At 36.1% G+C, this 24,249-nt stretch overlaps 2 protein-coding genes and 1 non-coding gene across 3 annotated transcripts; 1 reads left to right on the top strand and 2 right to left on the bottom strand.

The window, feature by feature from the left end:
* Nucleotides 1-5,023: 5,023 nt before the first annotated feature.
* Nucleotides 5,024-5,130, bottom strand: LOC115724394 (small nucleolar RNA R71). The gene has a single exon (XR_004013187.1). It is a non-coding gene; the product is annotated as a small nucleolar RNA R71 (small nucleolar RNA).
* Nucleotides 5,131-13,211: 8,081 nt separating this feature from the next.
* On the bottom strand, nt 13,212-15,094 carry LOC115723585 (uncharacterized). The gene is made up of 5 exons (XM_061104759.1): nt 15,030-15,094; nt 14,707-14,942; nt 13,869-14,592; nt 13,429-13,810; nt 13,212-13,352 (listed from the first exon to the last, which is right to left on the bottom strand). The coding sequence occupies exons 1-5, from the start codon at nt 15,092-15,094 to the stop codon at nt 13,212-13,214; spliced, it is 1,548 nt and encodes a 515-aa protein (XP_060960742.1).
* A 4,639-nt stretch (nt 15,095-19,733) lies between these two features.
* Nucleotides 19,734-23,974, top strand: LOC115721798 (sulfate transporter 1.2). Its single transcript, XM_030650876.2, has 14 exons — nt 19,734-19,943; nt 20,081-20,443; nt 20,586-20,634; nt 20,729-20,933; nt 21,041-21,218; nt 21,314-21,379; nt 21,487-21,600; nt 21,750-21,866; nt 22,037-22,163; nt 22,266-22,552; nt 22,668-22,858; nt 23,110-23,195; nt 23,319-23,395; nt 23,737-23,974. The coding sequence occupies exons 2-14, from the start codon at nt 20,099-20,101 to the stop codon at nt 23,884-23,886; spliced, it is 1,992 nt and encodes a 663-aa protein (XP_030506736.2). The 5' UTR covers nt 19,734-19,943; nt 20,081-20,098; the 3' UTR covers nt 23,887-23,974.
* Nucleotides 23,975-24,249: the final 275 nt, after the last annotated feature.

Raw genomic sequence — 24,249 nt, 5'->3', positions numbered from 1 at the left:
AGCCAGAAACCCTAGACATCCATCACACAACAATTCTTTGGCTGATAAGGCCGAAATCACCGGGATCCGAGATCCCTGAACCAAACCAACAAAAACAAACGGTTCGTCGCCTTCTGGTTGGAAGATTACCATCTTCCTTTTACAGTCAATACTGGCTGAATATTTGGATAAGAAATCCATTCCCAGTATGATATCAAAATCCACTAAATTCATCTCTATCAAATCAGCGCTCAACTATCTATCCTCTATTCTGATTGGCATAGACCTAATCCACCTTTTGGAGATAACTAACTCTCCGCCAGGCAGTAGGGTTCCAAACCCTGATTCATAACTATCGTGTGGTCTATCCAATTTACTAAAAACTCTAGCCGCCACATAAGAATGAGTGGCTCCAGAGTCAAACAACACAGAGAAATAAGAGTTGTTGACCGAGAGCTGACCTCTTACCATAGAGGGGCTGGCTTCTGCATCAGCCTGAGTAATGGCGAACACCCTTGCTGGAGTGGGTTTCACTGAAGCTTTTGGTGCTTCGGTTCTGAGTTGAGGGCAATCCCTCTTGTAATGCCCTGGCATGCCACATTGAAAGCACCATTGTCCTCTACACTCCCCTAGATGGTGCCTTTTACAACTGGGGCACTCTGGGTAGGTGTATCGGGTCTCAAAACTACCCTGACGATTTCCTCGACCCTCGTTCCCTCGGAACCTCTTGTTCTGACCCGAGCAACTGGTTGCAGTGGATGCCTTTCTTTTCTGGTCCATGGCCGAACAACTACCTCCCCTGCTAAAACCTGATGCAGGAGGGGTAGGAGTCCCACCAACCACCGGAGTCCCACCAGACTCTATCATGCACCCCACTGGGCCCTTAGCTCGCAGTGCCTTATCCACCATTTCAGCATATGTGGTTCTATCGTCAGTAGTATTCATCAGGTCATGTCTGATCTTCGCATTTAATCCATCCAGATATTTTTCTTTCTTGCTGAAGTCAGTTGGCGAAATTCTCGAGGCCAACCTCGCCAATCGGTCAAATTGCGTTGTATACTCAGTAACACTCATATTTTCTTTCTAAGTCAAATGAGTGAATTCCTTTCTCTTAGCACTCCTAACTGCTTCATTGTAATATTTTGCATTAAAAAGTTCCTGGAACTTTTCCTAGGTCATTGTCGTGACATCATGTATCATAGACACCATGTCCCACCAGACCAGTGCATCTTCTTGAAACTGGAAAGTGGCACAGACCACCCTATCATTTCCGGTGACGCCCATAAAGTTCAGGATTCTAGTAATCACTGATAGCCATTGCTCGGCTTTCATGACATCCAGACCTCCCAGAAAAACTGGAAGTGCTTGCTTGCGAAACCTTTCATACAGGGGTTCCATCCGATTCACTGCCACCACTGGTTCGGCCTAGACAGCAGGGGCAGGTGCCACTGGAATTTCTGGAACAGGCATTGCATGAGCACCCTGCTGACGTAACTGTTGAATCTCATTATCCTGTTCCTTAATTCGGGCTTGCATTGTTGCAAACCTATTTTCCCAATTTTGGGCATCTTGAGCATCTTGGGCAGCTTGGGCAACCTGTGGCGGGTTAACATCACCCCAACCACGTGCCCTGCCCCTGAGACCTCTACCTCGACCACGGACATTTGAGGGATTCTAAGCTCCCTGACCAGCATTAGATCCAACCGAATTGCCCTAGCTCCTGGTATTTCGCCTGGCATCCATCTAGTCTGAACAGCCTGCGTAACCAAGAGCTAGCATGGTCAGACCATGATCAACGAGAATTTACTAATGCCGCTTATTTGAAAATTAAAAACATGCACCTATTCTACTATCAGGCTACTAACATGCTTCCTAACTGGCTTTTCTTAAATCATACTTATTAAAATAAACTACTAAAGCAATAAAAGCTTACTTAACCATGAAACGAGCTAACTAGCCTAGGCGTGTTAACGTGATTTTAAACTTGTTGTGCAGCTCGTTGCTAATCAACGAGATTAATGAAAAACGTGATTAATTAAAATTTTCTTATTTATTTAAAACTTATAATATTACATACAAAATATTTCGGGATCCCGTTTACAAAATACTTTACAAAAATTTGCTATTCATTCACAAAATATTTGTTGCCCAGCGACTAACAACAAAAGCCCTGCTGTCTCGAGGATCGTACGCTCCAGGCCTAACTGCCCCGACATGTACAACCTCCATCTGCTCGTCCTCACTATTCCTCAGCTTTGGCATTGCCCTTACCTACACACATAAACATAGCTCTGTGAGTCGACAGACTCAGTAAGAAAAGCATAACATAAAACATACTAATAACCCGAGTTATAACCTAGTGCCCATACACCCGATCATAACCCTAATCCCCGTGTCCCACACGGTATCGAGTCTAGAACGTTCATAAGACAATACTATCGACCATAATCTTAGCCTATACTCAATATCCTAGTCATACTCTAGCCATATTGATGTGACAGCATCGATCAGTATTCTAGCCAACATACATTTATCAATAATCAGTACAACTCTATGTATACTATTATTGCTATCAATGTAATCTAACGGGCAATAACACATGTACGCTAAACATGTAATAACATATGCATGATATTATACTAATCTTACGTTAATTCTGAATTCACGTGTACCGGTCAACCTGAGTGGAACTACTGCTCAGCGAATTATAGGCTCCTAAATCACATCGATTCCAAAACAATTAACTGATCAGCTAAATCACAACCGGGACAAAGGTTTTAAAACCAAACCTAACCTACTGTAACTTAATACAAAAATATCCCAAACTAGCAGGGAATAAACTGCCTGAAAAACCTGAAACTAACACGAAACGACTAGCTGAAAAAACTTGTTTTTCACCCTCTGCTGCAAAATCCGGGTAACCGGTTTTACAAGCAGTGTAAAACCAGTTAGCCGGTTTTACCCAGAAAACCAACAACAATCAAACCCCCAACCAAAACGTTTCCAAACTCAACCAAACTTTCCAGACCTGCATATTACACCCCGATAAATATTTTCCAAGCAACAAAACAACAAACAAAGCTTAGAATCAATTTTCACCATTAAAGCTTCAAGCTTGAGTTCTAAAACTCAAAGCTTGCAAAAACCTTCAAACAACTATCAATTCATGCTTTAAAAAACATAACAATTCATAATCTAACTCCAGAAACATGAGTCAAACAACAACAGCAACTATGAAACTCAAACTCTCAAAACATGCATACTTTCAAAACTTGAATTTCAAGAAAACTAAAGGAAAGTTGTCTAGAAGCTTACCCTTGCTTGAAATCACTAAGAGCTGCTGTAAAATGGAAAGATTTGAAGAAAAAATTCTAGAACCCTAGCTGCTCTAAGGGATTTTGTGAGAGAGAGAGAGGTTGAAAGAGAGAATTTTCCAAACTTTTCAATTTTCTATTTTTTTGAATAAATGAAATAAACCTAGGTTTTACTACACTACTTCAGCCAAAGTAATATAAAAAAAAAAAAAAAACTTATTTTAACATTAATTAAAACTCACATAAGAAAAACAAGAATGGGCAAAAAAGACCATTTTTCACTTCCCACACTAAAAGGCATAAAAGGGGTACTTAGGGGTAGTTTGGGAAACTCTAAAATCCCGTCTATTCCCGACATTCCCAATGTCTAACTATTGTCCCACTATACTAAAAAAATACTAAGATGTGATTCAAAAGCCATACACCGCGTTCCAATGTTGCCGGGCACCAAAATATGCAAAATTATGAAATTTCTATATGTGACATAAAAATACATTCTGAATTCAAATAAATCATCATAAATAATTAATTCAATATTAAAATTTAACTTTCATAATAAAGCCGTAATTATCTGCTAATTTCCAAATTAAATCTAAGCGGTCTTTACATATATGGTCTATGTAGCTTTTAGAATTTTTATGTTTAATGCCTCCTATGTGTTTAAATTTATCACGAGAATAGAAAATTTATATATAGGTTGAGATTTATATGTCCTAGCCCAAATATTAGTTTCTTAATAAATTCGCTATCACATAAAAATTAGACTTTTAGAATTAAATTATGTTAAACCAGTTAAAATAGATTCAATTAAAATTAATTACCGTAAACTTTAATCATTGTTAATTTTACCATAACTAATTGTTTATTTTGTTATTTAATTTTTTCTTAGATTATTTTGTTTTAAAATCCTTACATTTGATTTCCAAATAGAAACAGGAATTTAATTGTTTGGTATTTAGCTACAGTCCTCCTAGGAACAATCTTACTTACTTGAGTATTACCTGATAAAACGATACGTACACTTGCGTGTTAGAAAAATCACATAATGTTTTTGTTCCATTGTTTGCTTTAAGTTAATATTAAAAAAATTTAATTTTATTCTAATTTGGTTTTCTCTTTCTGCTTTTTGCTAATTTTTGTGTTAATTTTTTTCTCAAGAATAGGTAGTTTATGCGCCATCAAGGACAAACTAGAAGAGTTCCTGTTGATCCTGAAATTGAGAAGACTTGTAGGCAAAATAGAAGAAACAAGAGGTTAGAAAGAGCTTCTACAAGGGTTGAATTAGCAGAAGCCATGGCTAATAATGACAATAATGGGGGTGTCGTAGAAAACCAAGTCAATGGTCGCAATCCACATGATAGACGCTTGAGGGATTATGTGTTACCCACTTCGGCAGGGATCCAGTCCTATATAAAAATCACATGCCGTTAAAGCAAATAACTTTGAGATCAAGCCAGGCATTCTTCAAATAGTTGAATCCATAGTGCAGTTTAGGGGATTGCCATCAGAAGACCTAAACATAAATTTAGCTAACTTTGGGGAGCTTTGCCAAACATTCAAGATGAATGGAGTTAGCGACGATGCTATTTGCCTAAGTTAATTTGTTCCCATTCTCACTGTAAGAACGAGCCAAGATTTGGTTGATGTCTATGCCATCTAACTCAATCAACACTTGGGATGAACCTACCCTAAAGATCCTCTCAAAGTTCTTTCTTCCAGCCAAAGCTGCCAAACTGAGAATAAAAATCAATAACTTTTACCAGCTTAATAATGAATCTCTCTATGATGCTTGGGAGAGATTTAAAGACTTGATCAGAAAGTTTCCTCACCGTGGAATTTAAAAGTGGATGTTGGTTCATAATTTTTACAATGGTTTGGGCTGTACTACCCGCACTCTCATTGACGCTGCAGCTGGTGGGGCTTTTATGAGAAAGAGTGCCAATGAAGCTTATGAGCTCTTAGAAGAGATGGTCATGAAAAATTAATGGTGGCCTAGGGATGGAGCAATTCAACGAAAGTGGCAGAGTTGCATGAAGTTGATGCAATCATGAAACTAACTACTCAAGTTGAAGCCCTACTAAACTAATGACAACCAAAGTAAAACAAGCTCAACAAGTTAAATGTGAGTTGTGTGGAGAACCCCATAGTTATGAGCAATGCCACTTTGTTGATGTTGATGACATGCCCATGGAACAAGCTCAAGTTATTGGGAACTACTCTCATAATTGAAATTTTCCTTAAGGGAATCGTCATCAACAAGGATACATGCAACAACAATAACAACAAACCCAACAAACTCAACAACCCACTCAACAAAAAAAAAATGGTGGAAATTCCAGTGTTTAGTCTAACTTTCTACTACAATTTTACGGCTGAAACAAGGGCTTCGATTAGAACTCTGGAGACTCAAAGGGGGCAGTTGGCTACTCAAATGGCCAACCGCACCCAAGATAATTTGTCTAGCACTACGAAGGCAAACCCAAAAGAGACTTGTAAGGTAATAGCATTGAGAGGTGGGAAGAAATATGAGGGGCCAAGGGAAGAGCAGCAAGTGGTTGAAGAGGGTCAAGGTCAACAGGTACAGGTAAAGGCACAAGTGGAGAAGAAGGCTAGAGGTGAACAGGTTACTGAACATCTGCCAGAGGAATACAAGGCACCACTAGTGAGCATAGACCACCACATCAAAATTCCTTATCCATAAAGGCTTCGTCCGTACCTGTCAGACCACAAGAGTGACGACAATGCTTTTTCAGGTACAACGTCCGTTTTTTCCCCCATTTCAGGTCATAGTACAAGGCATGTGCACCATCGTACCTATCAATTATCCAGCGACCATTTAAGAGGGTGATTCTTATATGGAAGACCTTGGGATGATACGTAGGGAGTGTTTAGACGGTACTCATCGAATCTCTATCCACCTCATGATAGAGCGACCACCTACTAGATCGACTGTCAGATCTCTGGTAGTAGGGCTAGCTCTGAAGGCATAATGATAAAGAAACCTTCTATAAATACCCCATTATTTCATGAACAAAAGGAAGAGGATCTTCAACCTATAGAACCTCTGCTAAAATTCTTAAAAGCTTCTTCTTCTTTAAAGAGCAATAAAAGGAATAGGAGGTGGATGTCTGAATTGTAGACACTTGTAATATGTAACGCTTGCCTATGAAGCTAATAAAATGGACTCGTGGACTAAGGATAATAAACGTCTGAACCACGTCAAAAAACTGTGTGCCTATTATTTATTACTTTACTTCTTTCTTAAGTTCTAATTAATCGGTTTCTGAAAATTTCGGTAAATAATTCACTATTTTGGTTATTTTTTATTTGCTTGCTCAAAAATCTGAGTTGATAAAAAAAATAAAAATAAAGGATGGAGAGAAATCATATATAAAAAACAACAAAAATAGAAGTGTGTCAATGTTATACACTCTAATAATCAAATTATATCCCAAGCAAATACAAAATCCACTAAAAATATTAGAGTAGAAAGAAAAGATAGAGAAATAAATACCCCAAAATGCAAATGTCAAATAAACCAAAAAAAAAAAGATAAATTAATTGGGCTAGAAACAAAAATATAAAATATATGTTTGTATATTAGAGTTACAAAAATGTGACATATCAAATACTATAAAAAACTTTAATGTGAAAAAATATCATAAGAGAGTGGCTAACTTATAAGTGCAATATTTTTGAAATTTTCTTATCAAATCTCATCTTTCATGTAATTTTCACTTAAAAAATTAAGGAAAATAAATGTAAAGTTAAAAAATATGAATATTACAATAACAATAAAAAATAATAATATAACAAATAATATATTAATATTTATAAATATTTAAATTAATTTAAAATAAATAATATTAATATTTATATATTTATAAAACTAACCCTGTTAAATTGAACAGAATATTCTTATATTTTTAAAATATTCTATTAAACTAATAAAAACTATTAGTTATCCACATTTTATAATAAAAATAAAGATATATATATAACTATGTGGTTGTAAAGAAAATTAATACTAAGAGTTCTTTTTTCAGTTTGTAATCTGAGTTATTACATTTTTATGTCTGACTAACGGGAAAACAAAATCACTCATTATCGTCGTAAATAATAGTAATAGTAGAAGGAAAAAAGAAATGTATTTTTCTTCCATTTAATTATATATAATTAATTATTTGGAAAATTTACATAAAACATACAAAAACCCAAAAATATTACGCTTATACTCTTACAAGGCTACTCCAACGTACATTTTTACCTTTCATTTTGTTTTATTTACACTAATACCTTTTGTTATATTATTTTGTAATATAATAAGTATAAATTAAAATGTGATAAACATATTATTATGTGATAATATATATTAAATGTATGGTAAACATGTATACTAAATATTGCTAAAAAAGATAGAGAAATAAATACCCTAAAATGCAAATGGCCACTACTTTGTCTTCATCTTCCCCATCACCATTGCTAAAAAAACCTTAAAGTCTCTTGCCAAAAAATCTAAAGGAAAATGACCCATTGTTGAAGGTGATTTAGACTTTGCTCCCTTACCAAGAAAAGTGATTGTCGCCCTGTTAAGAAGACATCGAAGTTTAATGCTGCTGAAAACATTTTTGTAACGCCTTGATACTTAGGCGCGTTACAATGATTTTTTAATTACAGTCCACCTTTGCTACTCAAAGGATTTTTCTTGAAAATCGTGTCAAATTAAAACTTTTAGTTTAATTGCTAAACGTTACAAACTTTCATACAATTATTTACAAAAGTCGGGATCCTGTATTTAAACTTTTACAATATTATCAAAATATATTTTAATCTGGTCGTACAGGGACTACAAAATAAAATCCCAAATGTCCCGAGACCGAAAACTCCAGGTCGTGTCGCCATGACATGTACAAACACCATCCTAGCTCAGAGCTCACTCCTCTTCAACTTTCGCCTTTCCTTTACCTACACATGGAAGTAGCAACGGTGAGTCGACAGACTCAGTAAGAAAAGCATAATTAATAACATAACTGAAACCTTATTATAATTAAGTGCCCATACACCCAACCATAACCCTATCCCTGTGTCTAACACGATACTGAGTCTAAAACGTTCATAGGATAATATTATCTACCATAATATCAGCCTATACTTAGTACGCTAGTCATACTCTAGCTGTAGTGATGTGATAGCATCGATCAGTATCTTAGCCAAACATACATATACTAGTATCAAATATAACTCTACGCATATTGATACCGCTATCGATGTAATCTAACAGGCTTAATAAACATGTATACTAAACATGTGAACACATATGAATATCATTATACTAATCTTACCTCATTTCTGAATTCAAGTGAGTTGGCCGACCTAAATGGAAAACTTCGTGCTAGATGGATGCCCTAGTCACATTCACGCATACGGGTAAATGACATGTCAAAACCCTAATCTAGGAAACTCAAACTCCAACTAAGGGTTCTGCTATTGGTCACTACTATAACAATACCCTAACCATCAAAAAATTAGCCAACCAAGGCTTTGAATACAACATGAATCGACAAAATGGATTGCACGGGAAACTTGTCCCAAAACCAGTTAACTGATTTTACAGGACCTGGAAAGCCGGTTAACTGGTTTGCATCAGGTTTCCCTAAGTAATCAAAATCTTGCCCAAAACGCGTCCAAACTTAGCCAAACTTTCCAGAACACCTAAAATAACATCCAACAATAATTTTCAAGCACTAAAAACAACATACAATCGTAGAATCCAATTCCACCATTAATGAGCCAAGTATGAGTTCTCAAGCTCAAACATGCTCATTCCACAAATAAACCAGCAAAACCAACGATAAATAATCAATTCAAACTTAAAACAACCTCTAGAAATGCCCTAGAGTAAATCCTAACCTAAACAACCACTATATCTCAAAATAAAAAGCTAAACTCAACTAAAAGCTTAAATAACACAAAGATAATGATCTAGGGTTTACCTTGACTTTGAGCAACTTCCAATCTTGCTGATACCTTGTTGAATTCCATAAAAATAAAGAGCTTGGTTGGGTTGTTTTCTGGTTGTGTGGAAGTCGAGCAAGAAAGATGGAGAAAAAAGGTGAAATTCTAAGGTTCTCTTTATTTTTCTTAATTTCTTTCTAAAAGAATAATGTATAAGACCATTTACTTCAGCTGAGATAAAACAAAGTGGTCAGCTGCCATTCTCCCAAAAATCCACCTAATCCCTTTTTCAAATTACTAAAATACCCTTCATCATAAAACTTAACCAACTATTAAGCATAGGGGTAAAATGGTCAAAAGCAATAATCCCGCTAAAATTTTCATTGTTATTCATTATTTGATATGAATAAATTCACCATTGAAAATTTAGAAAATAATGTTAATGCAACGGGAGAAACATTAGCTAGTTTATTGATACTATCGTATAGTTCCTCCAAATAAAAAGGGTCTCCGTAAACGTCATTTCTAAAAAATTGTTCACTTGCGGTTGCGAATCCCGGAAGGAGTCTTGTAGAATGATAGTCGAGTTCGAAAGGGAGTTCCCGTATGACTATCATGTCCACTCTAGATCTAGTACTCAGAATAGCTAGCCTCAGTCCATGATGGAATTCTGGTTGGCTAGTTGTCCCTCTTGGAATGGTAGTTTCGGATAGTCGACTCTAGCATACTCAATCCTATGCGGAAGCATCTTCAGTGAGTGTCCGTAGTCCTTGGGTTTGGGAGCTCACTTATGTTCCCAGAGGCCCTGATACTTAAGCTGGGGTGGAGACTTCGCTCAAAGAGGAGTTGGTTAAGTTAGTTATAACTAACTTAACAACCTCATTTCTTGCAGCCACTGACTTTAGGATCTTGATCCTAAGCCTATAAATACCACCTTCACTTATCATTTGGTGACAGACTGAACATGAGACTAGAGGCACGAGTTTGAGAACATAGTTAAGATGAGATTGAGAGTTTGAGAGAGAAAAAGATCGAGAGGTAGAGAGAGAGAGGTGTAGAGAAAAGAGAGAGATTGGGTTTGGATTTGGGAAGAAAATTCATGGGTGTAAAGTGTGAGAGTTGAAACACTTTGTGAGGACTCAACAGAGAATCTCGTCTCGACTATATTGTACATATTCTTGCTCAATCAATAAAGAAAGATTTCAGTGGAGTTCCAGAACTGGAGTAGAGCCATAGATCACATCGATCTATAAGACTTGAACCAATATTATGGTGTTGATTTCTTTATTTTCTATATTAATTATTTCTAGCGTTATATATACTCTGTTTGCCTATGTTGTATTTCTATTTGTTGTTCTCGGTTTGTTAATATTGTCATTGCTAATTGTTTAATTGTCTAGAGTTTTATTGATTTGATTCCGCACTGTTAGTTGTAATTTTCCCACAATTATAGTTTATTTTAGTTTATACTTGACTTCGATTAATGAGGAACTCCATATCTATTTCAGACAAATCTACATTTTATGAATCTGAAAATTGATATTAGAAGAATTATTTTTCTTCAATTTTAATTGTAATTTAGGGTTAAATTTTAGTTTGGAACTAGTTTTTTTGCCTGATTTTGTATAAATCCAAAACTATATGTGTTTAGATTTTTTACGATCTTCTTCTTAAGTGAAGTTGCTGGAATTTATGTGATTCTTCGTCTAGTTTGGTTTCTTCACGGTCGGCCTACTGATTTTGTTACTGGAAGCTGTTATTATTGAAGAATGTGGTTTGTGCGACTGAATGGTCAGAGAAAAAAGTATTTCTATAAATTTTTATTACTAGACAATATAAATGTTTATAGTGCTTTGTATAATATTTTTGGGAATTTTCATAAATATAGAAATTGAGGGTATAGTTTACTTTTTTATGGCATAAATAAATACCACTATAGGGTTATGAGTTTTTTTTTTTTTTTCTTACATTTATATGGGTTTTTTTATGCCATATTTTTGTAAAAAAAAAAAGTAGAAATCCCATATTTGTAAAACAACAATAAGTTTTGCCGAAAAAGTCGTCGGCACTGGAAAAGTCGCCGAAAAAATCACGATCGCCGGAAAATTCGTCGGAAAAGTCAACATCGCTGGAAAAGTCAACGTTGCTGGAAAAGTCACCAAAGTAAATGTCTCATATATAACTATAAATATAACCGGTTATATGAATAAAAACTAACAACTCAAACCGATTATAATTGAAATATAACCGGTTCTGTAACATAATAAATAAATATAAATAACATAAAATAACTCAAACCAGTTATAATTAAAATAGAACCGGTTATGTTATAATGAATAAAAACAAATAACACGAAAGAACTCAAGGTGGTTATAACTAAAATCGAACTGGTTATATAACATAATGAACCAGTTATTAGTTTTTATTTAGGGATATTGGCGGCTAAACCCCCCAAACTTTTGGGTTTGTGACAGTTAACCACCAAAACTCAAATTTTGACGGCTAAACTACCTGAACCCCACTTCCGTTTTGGTCCACACTATTCCGTCACTTTGGCTCCGTTTAAAGGCAAAAATGGCTTACGGGGCACGATCCTTGTCAGCAACTCATGCCACCTTGGCATTAAATCATGCTACCTTCCTAAAATAAAATTAAAACTTAATCACAAAATTAAATTAAAATCAGAATTTAAATTAAAAACAGAAATAACCCAGCAAAAAAAAAAATAAATAAAAACCCTAAATTTATAATCCCTCACCTGCACGACTCAACCCCCATTGTGACCTCCCCCGTTCTTCCCTTCCCTTCATTCAACCATTGTTGCACAGTCGAAGAAGAAAATGAAGAGGGTTCCACATCCCAAGTGCTCTTGTGCACAACCTGTAGTGATCAAAACCTCGTGGACAGATGCAAACCCAGGAAGGAGATTCGGGATGTGTCGACGTTATAGGGTGAGTTGTATTTTTTTATTTTTTTCTGTGTTTCCGTGATTGGTTTGCTCGAGACCTCGTCTGATTCTGCAGTAATGGTGTTTTTTTCCACAGCTGGTTGGTGGATGTTATTTTTGGGAGTGGATCGACCCACCAATGTGTGAAAGGGCATCGGAGGTGGTTCCTGGGCTGCTGCGTAAAATTAGAAGGCTTGAGGGAGAAATTTCAGATATTTCAACATCAAATGTTGATGCATATAATTATCTGAACAATGTGGAAAATAACTGTGAGCAATCTTCAATACTGAAGGCCTTGAACAAGGGGGTTCAGGTTGATGAGCACTCATTGCTTAACAGTATGGGAAAGACTGATTGCATGGAGAGTTTCAATGGAAGTAGCAGTACAAGTGTTGAAGACCCAAAAGAGAAGATTTGCACCAGTGGAATCTTAGTCATAAGTGTTGTTGTTGCCATTGTTCTGTTTTGGTTAATGTTCTGAATGTTGTTTAATGTATGGAGATATTGTGAGGCAAAACCACCTTAACTTTTATATTTGTAACAGTTAACCCCAAAATGTAATGTTTTTAAGGATAATGTTCGAATGTTATTTAAGGATGTAATGATATGTTTTGGTTGCTAATGTAGTATTAGAATGTAATGTAAAACTTGGCAATTTAAATGAACATTGAAACATTTGCAAAATAAAATTTCTATTCATTTGGTTGTTGGTGCATAGACCTGTTCGGATCCAAAAGGCACCTATACATTAGCAAAATATAATGTTGTTGTGCTTGGTGCATTGATCAAAAGGTTACCAAAATGCACCTATACAATTCACATTGATCAAAAGATCACCAAAATGCACCTATACAATTCACATTGAGCCAAATATAAATTAAGGCCCTATTGGTGCTCGGGGCATTGATCAAAAGATCACCAAAATGCACCTATACAAGAAATATCCAAAAGGTATCTAAAACTAGTTTCTGACAATAGTTTAATGTAAATTATAATGTTAGAATTCTAAACGACAATCAACCCCGACGCTGGGAACTTGAACCTTCACCCCTCTTCCTAGCCTCTTTAGCAAGTTGTTTGTCCCTTCTCTGCCTCCTCTTTAGTGTTGCAGCAGATGGATTTTGAATTGGTGGCCTACCTCCTTTATTCTTTGGAGCCTACAATGGACATATAAACAATGTCAAAACACAGTAGAAATGTAAAAGTCAAAGAAATTGGCAAATCAATTCATACCTCGTTTGGCACATCTGGTACAGGTTCCTTGCATCTTGGGGCTGTGTGTCCAGTTTTTCTGCATTTAGAACAATGCATGACAGTTCCAACTCTGCTGGCTTTTCTAACTGTGACAGCTGCAGGTGGATCTTTTTCATCTGCACCCCTTCTCCTTTTCTTTTTTGGCTTGCCAGGAAGGTTATGCTCACAGGGAGGGAATATAGGGTTAAGGCCCTTGTTTGGCCACTTGTCAGGGCTAGGCATGGGGGAAATTGTGCCTGCATATGCTGCTGCATAAGCTTCAGCTTTGTAGTACCTATGTATGTAACCCCATTCATTATGGCCACAAAACCAAATGGCTGCCAAGGCATGACCACAAGGAATTCCAGTGAGCTGGAACCTTCTGCATGTGCACTCATGTTTGTCCAGATCAACCATAAAGGCACCAAACTCTTTCTGACATTTTAACTTCAAATAAAACAGCATTTGCTCTTGTGACAGAGCACTTCCTACCAATTTCAGCATTTTTTGCTACAAGCTTTGCTATGTTGTTGTGCACTCCATGCTTCCACTTCTGTATGCCTTCCCTTCTCTTTGTAAAAGTAGTCATTAACCAACCTCTGATTGTCTCCAACAGTGTGACAATGGACTTGTCCCTTCCATCCATAATGGCCATATTGAAGCTTTCACACATGTTGTTCAATAACATGTCACATTTAACACCTTCCTTGAAGTATGCCTTTGTCCACTCTGACTTTTGTTTGGCTGTTAACCAATTGTAAGCTCCTTCATTTATATCCTTGATTTCTTTCATCCTCTGGTCAAAATGAGCAGGAATTGTTGATCTAGCAGCTGCCCACGCAAGTTGCTTCAGTAATAGGCCAGGGAAGTCTTTCTTGAAGTTGCAGTACATGTGCCTAACACAGAATCTTGTGTCAGGGCTGTTGAAAATAGACTCAACAGCATTTTGAAGACCCTTTTGCCTATCACTCATCATGGTGAGTGTCCTTGTATCCCTTGGTGCCAAGTCATCCTTCAATAATGTTAGAAACCATTCCCAACTGCTAGTAGTTTCCTTCTCTACAACTGCATAAGCTACAGGAAATATGGAATTCCCTCCATCTACACCAATTGCTGCCAATAGCACACCTTTGCAGTAACCTTTGAGGAAGCAACCATCCAACCCTATTAATGGCCTTCAACCTCTATAAAACCCTTATTTGCATGCTTGAAGGCAAATATAACACCTGTGAAAGATCCTTCTCTCAACCCTTAACTCTTTTTGAATCTTGGCTGTACTTCCTGGGTTGGTCTTCAAAATCATTTGGAAGTAATCATCCAGTTTGGCATACTGTTCTGCCACAGACCCTTCAAGCAATGCCTTTGCTGCATTTCTGGCTCTGTAGAATTGCCATGAAGTGACCTTAGAATACTTTGTGTCTTTGGTCATTTCAGCAAACTGTTTGAATTCCATTTCAGGGTGTTGCCTAAACTGATCAATGAAGTGTTTGGTCACCCAATTCACATCAATAAGCCTGAAAATACCAATGAATGGACAATCAGTATGAATGAAAACACTTATAATTAATGAACAATCGATAACATTAAAACAGCAAAAGTACCTTTTCTCCAAGACCATGCCACAGTGGTGCCCTCCTTCAGTTATTGTAGTGATCTTGAATGTCATTCAATTTGGTTGGACATGTGCATTTAGAATCCATGGGCACCCCTCTGCACTGCACTTAGCTCTGAAATTAGCTCTATCATTGTGAATTAGAATATATTCCCTGTCTGTATGTATGAAATGCTCCTTCAGTGGAGCCCTCAATATTTCGATACTACCAAACTCCATGTTCAACTCAAACTTGAAGTCATCTTTCTTGGTTTGGGGATTGAACTCCAACCTCGAGGTATGATCACCTCCTTCATCATCACTGTGTAGTTCATCTCCTGAATCTAACCCATCATTGTCATCATCATTGCCAACACGATTCTCACTTGCCTGGTTCCACCATCTGTTTGGATCTGATGTCCCAACATGTTCCCTTTCCACTTCCCCTTGTGTGGCTGGATTGAACTCTTCTTCTATAAATTCAAAGTCACCATCAGTTGTTTGTCTTTGGGGATGTGTTTGGGGCTGTGATTGGGGCTGTGGTTCTCTTTGGGGTTGGGTTTGGGGCAATGATTGGGGTTGTGGTTCTGTTTGGGGTTGGGTTTGGGGCAATGATTGGGGTTGTGGTTCTGTTTGGGGTTGTGTTTGGGGTTGGGTTTCGGGCTGTGTTTCAGGCAGAGGTTGAGAAAGATAATCCATCTCAAAATCAGTGTTTGGGTCAGGCTGTGTTTCAGGCAAAGTGTCATGAATGGCATCTGTAACAGGGGGGTAGTAGGTGCTTGTGTTTGGGGCTGTGATTGCGGCTGTGGTTCTGTTTGGGGTTGGGATCGAGCCTTCCTCATCCTCCTAAGTCTCAATCTCTTAGACCTTGGAGTTTCTTCTGCAACTTCATTGACTCCAGTGACCACAACCTCAGGGGAATTAGGTGCATCTGGCTCTGCAACTTCATTGAATCCAGTGACCACAACCTCAGGGAAATTAGGTGCATTTGGCTCTGCATGAGCATCATATTCCTTTGGAGGTTCCTGTCATGTTCACAACAATCAATATCACTAACACATTACATATCTAATTCAAAACTTAGAAATACTTAGTGAAAATTGTAACTCTATCAAAGTTACCTGTTCCTTGGTGAGATCAGATGCTTGATGGCTCTCACTGCCTTCAAATCCTGACAATTCCTCTGCCCAGGCCATATAATCCTCCATCTCTGGAGGATTGAAATAATCAAAGTCCTCTTCAACCTCATTTGAGTCCACCTCATTTGAGTCCACTTCATTTGAGTCCACCTCATCCACCTCAATTGAATCATCAGATGAGGAGCTAATCTCAATTGCTTCTTGCAATTCTTCTGAAATCACCTCCTCTGTTGCAACTGCTGCCAAAAACTCACCCCAATGGACAAAGAAATTGTAAAATTTGTCATCTACATTGACATGGCCTGGGGGATTCACAACAACATCAGCAACAACAGTACACCCTTCAGGCAGCTCCTCAATTTTACATTTCTCCACTTTTGAAGATTGTTGTGGTTCCTGCATCTTAACAGCTTCAGCATCCTCCTCCCATTCCACTGCTAACTGTGGATCTGGTAGCACCAGATACACATTAGCCTCTGCATTATTTCTAGCTGCCAAAAAGAACAACAAAAACCATAAGTCACCAACTTTGACAACAATAAAACCTATGACATCAAACAACTAACATATGTACAAAAAAGTTTAAAATTGTACCTGTCAAATCCTCCAACATGAGCTGAATTGAAGCATTGTTTACAACCATTAAACCCATGTTTAAATGCTTCCCATGGGGCTTGTAAAGGAAACCAAAAGGAAACCTATATTCAAGGCTTTTTGCCATGTCCTCCAAATCATGTCTAGTTAAACCTTCAATTTTACAATGATCAAAGTACTCCCAACACCCTCCCTCATATCTTCTATTTCCAAATGGGGAAAACCATAAACCCCCATGTATAAGCTTCACTGTGAATTCACCCTCTTCATTCACTGCCACAATCACAACAAGCTATAGTGAACCAGAAAGACAAAGACAAAAACCAAAACCAACAAATAGCCCCTGCATAAAGCCTAAACTAAACATTGGAAGTTAAGTTAACAAAGTGCGGCTAAACCCCCCAAACAAATAGCCCCTCCACAAAAAGACAAAAACCAAAACCCAACCCACATGTGCAAACCATTTCCTTTTGGTCAACTTTAAACCACGTGAAATATCAAAAGCATATACCCCACTGATCAAGATACCCCACTGATCAAGACAAACCCTCGACAGTGAGAAAAGATTCTTCTTTTCCTCAGAGCTTTATTTTTTACTCAATATTCAAAGCCACTTTAATACTCATCTAACTATTTGACCTAATAACCTAATCCCAACCCATTATAAAAACCCATTTTCCCTGCTCAACCACACGTGAACCAGAAACACTCAACATAAACCCTAAAATTTTAAAAGTTTAGAAATCTTACCAGGTGGGGGATCGTGCGAACTGCGCCTACGGTATTTCATTGTTGCTGATTCGCCTCCTTACACCGTCGCCTGAATGGGGTGGGTTTTCTTACTTCGGGGCTGGGTTTTCTTACTTCTGGGCTAGGTTTGAGTTTCCACTGTTGCAGACGACAATGGTGGAAGAGATGGTGAGGTTTTTTGTGTTAGGGGTTCGAATGCTTAAGGGTTAAGTGTAAGTGTAGTTCTGTCCACTTTTAATTTTGTTTTTATTTTATTTCCCTTTTATTTTTTAGTTTTCTTTTATTCAAATTTTGTTCAGGGTTTTTAATTTAGTTTTTTTTTTTTCTGGGTTTAGTTCTGTTTTTAATTAAATTTCTGCTTTTAATTTAATTTTTCATTTAAGTTTTAAATTTCTTTTGTCATATTGGTTTATTTAATGCCATGGTGGCATGATTTAATGCCAAGGTGGCATGAGTTGCTGACAAAGATCGTGCCACATAAGCTATTTTTGCCTTTAAACGGAGCCAAAGTGACGGAATAGTGCAGACCAAAATGGAAGTGAGGTTCAGGTAGTTTAGCCGCCAAAATTTGAGTTTTGGTGGTTAACTGTCACAAACCCAAAAGTTTGGGGGGTTTAGCCGCCAATATCCCTTTTATTTATATAACTGGTTATATTTTTAGTTATATATCAGACATTTACTTTTGTGACTTTTTTGTTGACTTTTCCGGCAATGTTGACTTTTCCGATGACTTTTCTGGCAATTTTTCCGACGATTTTTCAGGCGATCGTGATATTTCAGGCGACTTTTCCGGTGCCTGTGACTTTTCCGGTGCCAATGACTTTTCCAGTGCCGACGACTTCACCGACAAAACTTATTGTTGTTTTACAAATATTAGATTTCTACTTTTTTTTACAAAAATATGGTATAAAAAAAACCCATATAAATGTAAAAAAACAAAAAATTCCATAACCGCTTAGTTTTATTTATTTATACCATAAAAAAGTAAATTCTTAAAATTTTCCTAGGTAATTTTTACTTATATTTTTATTATTTTAGTATATAAAAGAAAAAAGCTCTAATTATTTAAGGAAGGTGTTTATTACGTAATATAAGTTATAACAGAGAGAGAGAGCGGAAGCATAATTATTCCCATAAAATATTATGCATTAATTCTGATGTATTCGGAGTAGTTAATTAAATGTGGGTGCTAGATAAAGACATTGCTAATTAAATAGTACTATTATTGTGTGTAGTGACGTTTGCTAGGCATTGGCTTGTAATTCCACGACACTTTCATGTTACTTTATGTTGGATTATTTCTACAGGTTTTTATATAGCAATTCGAATCATTAATAGCTCACGTTATCAATATTGCCTACAAAATAACATATCCAAACTCTCTAATCATTAATTAACTTCAACCTTATCTGAAGCCTCTTTTTTTTAATGGATGTGAAGCCGTTTCATTTTCATAATAGCGTCCAAGTAAAGATACCATGAATATACTATTGAATGTGAAACTAAACATTTAATGTTATAATAATTAATAAAAGAGAGAAATGTTATGTACCTGTTAAACACTGTTATCATTGCAACATTTTGATAAAATAAGAAATATGAAAAATTGCTAAGTACTTGTAGGGGGCCACATGTGCTCTTAAAATGCCTAAAAACAATCTATTAAAAAAGTGCTTTTACATAGGAACTTCCAAAAGGAATAAAAAAGGTCAATATATTGAGTACTCATTGCTCCAAATCTTCCAGCAATAGGGGAGCTTCCAATGGCTCAAAACGTGGTGAATTATTTGTAATTTTGTCCCTTCAACTAACAAACACAGAAAAATACTTTTTGCAATAATTTGAAAGAAACATGTTAGAGTGTCTTCTATTGAGAATAAGTGGAAAAATAATAGCATATATAACAACCATGACTACTCTTCTTATTCCTAATTTGTTTTTCACATGAAACCCAAGATGTTAGAGTGTCTCGTATAATTATGTGTGAAAAGATAATAATATATAGTAGATCCATCGATCATTCTTCTCATAGTCAATTAATTTTGAGAATTTTGAGATAGATAGAAAGTATCTTAAACTTCTAACAAATTTAACTCATTTTAACTACTTATATTTGTACAACAGTATCAGTTTATACATATTTATATATTTAATATAAAAAGAAAGTCAATGCTAAGCCGTAGCTGCACCACCATGGATATATTTACATTCATTTTCAAATGGTTTATCCAAAGACCAACTGGTGTTTTATATCAGTAGTTGACCTGGTGTTAGGCCATATATGATATATTTCTCTATCTAATAATGATTTTTAAGCTAAAATTAATCTATAAATGCACTGACTCAGCGCCTTACTATTCTTCAAAGAAAATATATTTTTTCGCTAGGTTGTATTATAAGTTCTTCGCTAGCTAGCAAGCTCCAGTCACGCTCTTTCCCTGGTACGTATAATAAAAACATATCTTCATGAATATCATCTTGTTTTGAGTTTTCATATACTCTTTGTTTGTACGTACCAGATTATTATTTTGTATGGTTATAATATTGATCAGTACTAATTGTGTACGTGGGTGTGAAGGTGCATAGTGCATTAATCATGAGCGGAAGAGTTGGTGATGAATTCCAGATGAAGGAAATTGGAGGTGACATATCGAGTGCGCCATCTTCACGGCGCCACCATTCGGGGAGGTTTCCATACATTCACAAGCTGGGAAAACCTCCTAAGCAAAACCTGTTGAAGGAAATCTCCACTGCTGTCAAGGAGACCTTCTTTTCGGATGATCCTTTCCGCTCATTCAAAGATCAACCCAAGTCGAAAAAGTTTATGCTCGGTGTCCAAGCTGTTTTCCCTATCTTTGATTGGGCTAGGGACTATAGCCTTGCCAAATTTAAAGGAGATCTCATTGCTGGCCTCACCATAGCCAGCCTGTGTATTCCTCAGGCATGTCTACTTTAGAACTACTACTTCTTCAAGAGCTATTTTAATATTTTGAATACTACATTTGGTTTCAATTTGAGATCTATGCATGTGGTACTTTCTCTTCTTCTAACTCTCTTTTGTATATGAAAATATTATGTATTAGGATATTGGCTATGCAAAGCTTGCTTATCTGCCTCCTCAAAATGGATTATGTGAGTTTTATTATTTTCTCATGACTAGAAAGAAGAGCTTTGCTTATTGGTTTTCCATATAACTAACTATACATATGTGCATATGAATATGCAGATAGTAGCTTTGTTCCACCTCTTGTCTACGCTTTTATGGGGAGCTCTAGAGACATAGCCATAGGGCCAGTGGCTGTGGTGTCTCTGTTGCTTGGTGATCTTCTGCAGGCTGAGATTGATCCGAATGATCTCATTCCCTATCGACGTCTCGCTTTCACAGCAACATTCTTCGCCGGACTCACTCAATTGGCACTAGGTTTTTTCAGGTCAACATATAGTTTCTAACATATTCATCATTAATTAATAAACAAAGTATTCTTTTTTTACTTTTGTCTATCTAATTGACTGAAATTACTGGATCCTACTGTTTCAGATTGGGGTTCTTGATTGAGTTTCTATCCCATGCTGCCATTGTTGGGTTCATGGGAGGAGCTGCCATTACAATTGCCCTTCAGCAGCTCAAAGGATTGCTTGGCATAAAAAAGAATTTCACAAAGAAGACAGATATTGTCTCTGTTTTGCGCTCAGTGTTTAACTCCGCCCATCATGGGGTAAACATAAAAATATTAATTTTATCCTTCATTTTTTATTATAAAAGTTCTTAGACATGAATAAAAAATTCAACTAATTGGTCATTTTTTTACAGTGGAATTGGCAGACTATAGTAATAGGGGTCACTTTCTTGGCTTTTCTTCTAGTCGCTAAACATATAGTAAGAAGAATCCAATACTTCTCTTCAACTTTAGTTTAACACATATGTTGGACATTCAGTTTTATATGAATTAATTATTCTCTACTTTGTTTGGTTTGGATGAACAGGGTAAAAGAAACAAGAAGTACTTTTGGGTGCCGGCAGTTGCTCCTATGGTGTCTGTTGTGGTGTCCACTTTTTGTGTTTACATAACTCGTGCGGATAAAGATGGTGTTCAAATAGTAAGTATGACAGTAGGATATATATATATATATATTTCATAATTTAACTGTACAAATGACTAATATGTATGCAAATGTTACGGATGCATTTATAAATATATACAATTAGTCTAATGGTTTGATCTGCGTTTGATTTGTGATATATTCAGGTGAACCATATTGAAAAGGGAATAAATCCAGCCTCTGCCAATGACCTATTCCTCTCCGGAGAACACGTGGGCAAAGCCTTTAGGATAGGCGTTGTGGCTGGAATCATAGCGCTCACCGTAAGTACTATATACGCCTAACACAATTCTATGCTGAATTCGCAATTCGTTTTCAAAAATGATATATACACACATAATTTACACACACATATATATATATGTACTCAATAATTTTAAGGCATAATAGATGAATGAACTAATAAGGCCATTTTGTTTCCCTAATATACTAGGAAGCAATAGCAATTGGTAGAACATTTGCTGCCATGAAGAGCTATCAGATTGACGGCAACAAAGAAATGGTGGCATTAGGAACGATGAACATTATTGGTTCTTTGACCTCTTGTTACGTAGCTACAGGTGATCAGATCGAGTAAAAGTTTAGAAAATTTCACACCCATATATAAAACAATCAATTAATAAATTAATGTACAAATTATTGATTTTTATTTAAACTGGCAGGGTCGTTCTCTCGGTCGGCTGTGAACTACATGTCAGGGTGCCACACGGCAGTGTCGAACATCGTAATGGCTGGTGTTGTGTTCCTAACGCTAGAGCTAATCACGCCTCTATTCAAGTACACACCCAACGCCATACTTGCCTCCATCATTATTGCCGCCGTGGTCAATTTGCTCGACTATGAGGCTGCCATTCTCATATGGAAGATCGACAAATTCGACTTTGTCGCTTGCATGGGAGCCTTCTTTGGCGTTGTTTTCATTTCTGTTGAGATTGGTTTACTAATTGCGGTAATTAACCCATGTTTTATACATTTACATATGTTGTTTTTAAACCTCATTTACGTCTGTGATCTAGATATTGATTATTTTTATCTACATGCTCATGTATATATTTATATTGTAGGTTTCTTTATCTCTTGCTAAAATTCTTTTGCAAGTGACGAGGCCACGAACTGCAGTACTTGGTAAGCTACCGAGGACTAGTGTGTACAGGAACACCCTGCAATACCCAGAGGCTAGGCAGGTTCCTGGAGTTTTGATTATCAGAGTTGACTCTGCCATTTACTTCACCAACTCTAACTATATTAAAGAGAGGTAGCTAGTTACCTTCTCTCTCATATACAGTAACAAAAAGACTTAGAATGTAGAAACAGGAGTTAAGTTGATTAACATGATTTACTAAGTAAGCTAATTAATGGTTAACTGTAGAGATTTACAAAATTATATTTTTATATTAAAAAAGCGATGAAATGAAATTTAACATAATTGCAGTATGCTTGAGATGCTTTATTAGCACTATAAGATGATGCTGAGAATTGTGACTAATTTAATCATTCATTATCCAGAATTTTGAGATGGCTAACAGAGGAAGAAGAGCGAGTGGATGAATGTCATCTACCAAAAATTCAACACTTGATTGTAGAGATGTCCCGTAAGCAATTAATAAATCATTATCTCTTTTGCTTTAATTAATTAATCTGCCCTCAAATATATATAGTTAAATATATTTGTGGTCATTAAGTTTCTCATCGTCACAAATTATATTATATTGCAGCTGTAACCGACATTGACACCAGTGGCATCCATGCTTTGGAGGAATTATACAAGAACCTTCAGAAGAGAGAAATTCAGGTAATATCTTAATATATACAATATAATTCAATTTGGTCAAAAAGATAATAATTACAAAATTGATTGAAGTCATTTTCGATCAAATTATAAATGTCCCAAATAAATGAACATATAATAATTTTCTTTCAAATGAGATTTGATGTCAGAGAACAAATATGATAATCTATAAATTTGTACAGACCATAATGATTCTTTCTATCTCTCTTTCATTAAATTAAAAAAAAAAATTGACATCATCAAAATGGAGGAATTAGAATAATAGGAGATGTGGCTAGTTTTTAGAAATAATATAATTGTAATTAGTAGTTGTGGCTGATGAAGGTAATGTTTGGTACATATAGCTTGCTTTAGCAAATCCAGGTACAATCGTGATGGATAAGCTTTACCAGTCGGAGTTTGCAGATGAGATTGGGGAAAGTAACATCTTCCTTTCTGTGGGAGATGCTATTCACACTTTTGCTCCCAAGACTAGCATCACCGAAGAACCTTAATCAAACCTTAAATTTCATTATTTGTCCACATCCAAGTTCTGTAAATGTCATTTCATATATTTTTAATACAAGAGCCTTTTTCACTGTATTTTACTATTGTTTTCTTTAATTGTTTTGTACTTCTTATTTACTTTTTGGAAAATAACTATTTAGTCATATTATTTTATTAGAATAATTACCAATTTTGCTTTTGAACCTTTGACACTACTAAATTGTGCTTCTAGTAAAAAATTTCTTTCAAAAATATAATAATTATATTTTGACACTCCTTTTGTTAATTAGGTTCTTTTAGACACTACAAACGATGGTGCATCTAAAAATATAAAATATAATGCTTGTTTAATTTTTTTTTTCTAAAATATA

Source organism: Cannabis sativa, chromosome 9 (genome assembly GCF_029168945.1).
Source record: "Cannabis sativa cultivar Pink pepper isolate KNU-18-1 chromosome 9, ASM2916894v1, whole genome shotgun sequence".
In the NCBI taxonomy this organism is placed as follows: Eukaryota; Viridiplantae; Streptophyta; class Magnoliopsida; order Rosales; family Cannabaceae; genus Cannabis; species Cannabis sativa.
Note: the sequence above shows the minus strand (reverse complement) of the source record. Positions and strands in the feature narration are given on the sequence as shown.